Source organism: Palaemon carinicauda, chromosome 5, assembly GCF_036898095.1.
Source record: "Palaemon carinicauda isolate YSFRI2023 chromosome 5, ASM3689809v2, whole genome shotgun sequence".
NCBI classification, from domain to species: Eukaryota; Metazoa; Arthropoda; class Malacostraca; order Decapoda; family Palaemonidae; genus Palaemon; species Palaemon carinicauda.
Genome location: NC_090729.1, coordinates 116,486,059 through 116,491,058, shown reverse-complemented (window position 1 = coordinate 116,491,058; position 5,000 = coordinate 116,486,059). Strand labels below are relative to the sequence as shown.

General features: G+C 33.8%; 1 protein-coding gene across 1 annotated transcript in view; it reads left to right on the top strand.

The window, feature by feature from the left end:
- Positions 1-2,417: 2,417 nt before the first annotated feature.
- Positions 2,418-5,000, top strand: part of LOC137641098 (transcriptional regulator ATRX homolog) — a 5,479-nt gene continuing 2,896 nt past the window's right edge. Inside the window, exon 1 of the mRNA XM_068373543.1 lies at positions 2,418-2,481. Coding sequence (XP_068229644.1) covers positions 2,418-2,481 — 64 coding nt within the window. The remainder of the gene's footprint in view (positions 2,482-5,000) is intronic.

Below are 5,000 nucleotides of genomic sequence, written 5' to 3'. Positions count from 1 at the left end.
TTAATGATTCAGAGTGACTGCATCTTCTTCTACTTCGTCCGATAAGGAGGGCACTTTTTGTCTAAACGGATCAAATTGGTTTTTAAATACATTGTCCGTGAACAAGGAAATGTCCAATACATTCTAATTATAAAGACAGTGGGTTTAAAATATTGTAAATATTGCTATAATCTAATGGTATTGATGATATCCACTTTTATATCTTAATAACAATTTATACCTAGAACGGCCATTCGGTAGAATTCATACCTTCGCCACTGCCATTTTTTTCACCAAGAAAATATACCACGATATAGCAAAAATACATTTTTTTACCGTTTCCTTACCTTGACCTTGACCTTTGAGCAAATCACTCACGAGGTCTTATAAAACTGTCCTTGGATCATGGCCAATCATACCATCAAATTCCATGAGATTCGGTGAAATAATTTTCGAACTATGCGAATCACAAACACAGAGACAGACACAAACAAATGAAATCACAAAAATAATTTTCGAATAATGCAAATCACAAACACACAGACAGACATACAAACAAATGAATTCACAAAAATAATTTTCGCATTATGCGAATCACAAACACAGAGACAAAAACAAGCAAATGAATTCACAAAAATAATTTTCGAATTATGCGAATCACAAACACAGAGACAGACACAAATAAATTAAGTCACAAAAATAATTTTCGAATTATGCGATTAAAAAATAAATAAATTCACAAACAAGGGTAAACATCACTATATCATGCTGTATATCACGTGATAGGGAATTAAATTATGCACATTTTGGCACTTGTTTCATGCAAATTAAATACAAATTGTCCACGAAATAGCAAAAAAAGATGTTTTTGACCTTTTCGTGACATTGACCTTGACTTATGACCCAATCATAATGGTAGTAAAGAAAACATATAATCAGATGCATTTATATATATATATATATATATATATATATATATATATATATATATATATATATATATATATAAAACTATTTCCTTCAAATATTCATCTATGACCAAATCAATAACAGAATAAAAAATTATATACAAAATACTAGAAAAGTCTCCAAATATAAGCAATATGATATACAATAAAAAAATTATTTTTCTTTAAATATTCATCGGTGACTAAATCAATAATAGAAAAAAAGAATAAAGAAAATATTAGATAGCTTTCCTAATATAAACGTAATATATATTTCTTTAAAAAATGACAAAAAGCTTCAGCAATAAACTCAAAAGTCTTCGAGAGATATGACAAAAGCAATACCTTATTTCCATCTCAAATACCTCCACAAGATGACAGGTTGGAAAATAAGTCATTTGAATTTTAGATGCAGCTCCGGCCCCAAGGTATTCCATTGGCTATCTCCTCAAGTCACGAGGAATGACACCAATCTCTAAATTTTAAAGGCAGCTCGTGAATGACAGCTGAGAGACAGCACAATCACCTACATACTGAACATATATACATACGATCAGCGCCCAAGCCCACTCATCATCTAGGACCAGGGAAGGCCAGGTAATGGCTACTGATGACTTGGAAGGTAGACCTGTAAGTCTCCTTAAAATAAAGCCAATATCTCAATTTTAAAGGTTTAAAGGCCACTCGTGAATGACAGTCGAGGGACAGGGCAATGCCCTTGAGACTGATCACATATACATATAATAAGCGCCTAAGACCACTCACCAGCTAGGACCAGGGAGGGACAGGTAATGGCTACTGATAACTCAGTAAGTACACTTGTATGTCTCCTCAAAATAAAGCCAATCTCTCAATTCTAAAGGTTTAAAGGCCAATCGTGAATGAGAGTCGAGGGACAGGACAATGTACTAGAGACTGACCACATATACATATGATCAGCGTCCAAGCCACCTCTCCACCCAAGCTAGGACCAGGAGGAGCCAGGAAATGGCACCTGATGACTCAGCAGGTAGACCTGTAAGTCTCCTGAAACTCCTTTAGCTTACAAGGAGAGTGAGGCTGCACACATTACTAGAAATTATCGAAAGAGAGAGAGAGAGAGAGAGAGAGAGAGAGAGAGAGAGAGAGAGAGAGAGAGAGAGATTTAATCCACGATGCTGACGTCAATCAAGCATCAATGTATCCGTTTACGTAATCAACTCTGAGAACCCCACAGTCAATTCATTTCTCCAAGTGCAAAAGCGAGATTAAATTTGAAATAAACTGACAACTCTTAGTTTTATGTACATAAATATATTCCCAAAAGACATTTCATAAGAATTAGCATTCTATCACTGAGAGCACATCAGTTTAAAGGTTCAAAGGCCGCTCATGAGTGGCAGAGACGAGGGCCAGTGACAATGCCATAAAGACGGACCATATATACATAAGCCCAGTGCCCAAGCCCCCTCTCCATCCTAACTAGGACCAAGGAGGGCAAGGAAATGGCTCATGATAACTCAGAAGGTAGACCTACAGGCTCTCCCTGACGGTCCATCCTTAACTCACAAGGATGGTGTGGTTGCAGACACTAAAGAAACTACCGAATTTGATTAGGACTCGACCTCCCGTCCAGCATAACGTCAGGCAGGGACGTTACCAATAGTTCACCACAACAGATAACAACCTTTCACGTTTTGCAAGAACTTTCTAACAATACTATCCAAGAATATCTTGTTATTATTATTATTATTATTATTATTATTATTATTAATTGCTAAGCCACAACCCCAGCTGGAAAAACAGAATGCTACAAGCCCAGGGGCTCCAACAGAGAAAATAGCCCAGTAAGGAAAGGAAACAAGGGAAAAATAAATAATTTAAGAATAATATTAAGATAAATATCTCCTATGTAAACTATAAAAACTTTAACAAAACATGAGGAAGAGAAATCAGATAGAATAGTGTGCCCAAGTGTACCCTCAAGCAAGATATGCAGAAGCAGTGGAAAAAATTAGTAAAAGAAACAGAAAGTAAAAATACACTATAATATATATCAAAGATTAGCTCTTGTTATGGAGAGAAGGAAAAATCTATTTGTGCGAAGAAACCTTAGGGATGGGAAGGCAGAAGTCATAGATATTATGGTTGATTAAGGGGTGGACAGATTATTAATGGATGTTATCTCTCTCTCTCTCTCTCTCTCTCTCTCTCTCTCTCTCTCTCTCTCTCTCTCTCTCTCTCTATATATATATATATATATATATGTATATATATATATATATATATATATATATATATATATATGTATATGTATGTATGTAAAGAGAGAGAGAGAGAGAGAGAGAGAGAGAGAGAGAGAGAGAGAGAGAGAGAGAGAGAGAGAGAGAGGGGAGTTCTTTTAAAGATTTTAAAATGGAATGCTTCCACAGAGTTGAAAATCTTAAAAATAAAATACATAGCGATTAACACTTCCAACCAATTACGAAAATCTTATTTTTACGTCGAAAAACAAAAACAAATTACAAATAACTTTTATTGCCACTGACTTAACGCAATAATAGAATATGGGAGTAGAGAAATAAGACTGCTTGGATAATGACAGAAAGCTCTATAAAATGGTTACCACCAAAATTACATGATACCAGTTCATTTCAAGTTATACTGTAAGGAGAATACAATTCTTGGCATAAACACGAAACCTCCAAATAGCCACATTTTCCCCCTAATCAAAGATTTCCCGGACATCCCGAAAGAATTTTATCATATTAGATATAAAGTTGTGGCCTTGCGTATCTGAGTATACTCGAGTACACTATTCTATCTTATTTCTCTTCTTCTTGGTTTTTTGAAGTTTTTACACTATATACTGTATATATGGAAGATCTAATTTAATGTTATTACTGGTCTTAACTATTTAATTTTAATTGTTCATTAATTCTCTTGTAATTTATTTCCTTGTTTCATTTCTCAATTGGCTATTTTTCCCTGTTGGAGCCCTTGAGCTTATAGAAATCAGTTTTTCTAACTGGGGTTGTAGCTTAGCTAATAATAATAATAATAATAATAATAATAATAATAATAATAATAATAATAGTAGTAGTAGTATTAGTAGAAGTAGTAGTAGTAGAAGTAGTAATATAATAATAATAATAATAATAATAATAATAATAATAATAATAATAATAATAATAATAGTAGTAGTAGTATTAGTAGAAGTAGTAGTAGTAGAAGTAGTAATATAATAATAATAATAATAATAATAATAATAATAATAATAATAAAAAGCGAGAACAAAATGGTTAGTCGCCGTTTTATATTGAGGACTGCACATGCTCTCTCTCTCTCTCTCTCTCTCTCTCTCTCTCTCTCTCTCTCTCTCTCTCTCTCTCTCTCACTCACTTGCATCTGGCCTTTCTGAACTGCACTGATTGTAGACAGCACAATCAATACCAAGCTTTACTTTGATGTCACCGACGTGTACGTCATTTGTGATACGCAAAACATAAAGGAGAAACAACAGTTTAATCGTTTCTATAGTCCATTTCTTTTAGCGAGGCAGGTTTGCACCGACTCGCAAAGGTGCCCTTTTAGCTCGGAAAAGTTTCCTGGTCGCTGATTGGTTAGAATTATCTTGTCCAACCAATCAGCGATCAGGAAACTTATCCGAGCTAAAAGGGCACCGCTGCGAGTCGGTGCAGATATGCCTCGCTAAAAGAAATTGACTATAGTTACAAATACAACAGAAAGCATCATTATTTTTATAAATTTTGCTTTCCTTCATTACAAACAAATTCCTTAATTGTGTATATTTTATCGACAGGCAAAACTAACATAACAGAAAGCATTATTATTTTTATAAATTTTGCTTTCCTTCATTACAAACAAATTCCTTAATTGTGTATATTTGTCGACAGGCAAATCAAACACGACAGAAATCATCATTATTTTGATACATTTAGCTTTCCTTCATTACAAAGAAATTCCTCAATTGTGTATATTTGTCGACAGGCAAAACTCAACTTTGCATTAAATTTATTTATCTTTCTTTCGAACAAATTCACAAAATTTTTAAGTATATTAGTCCATAAACAT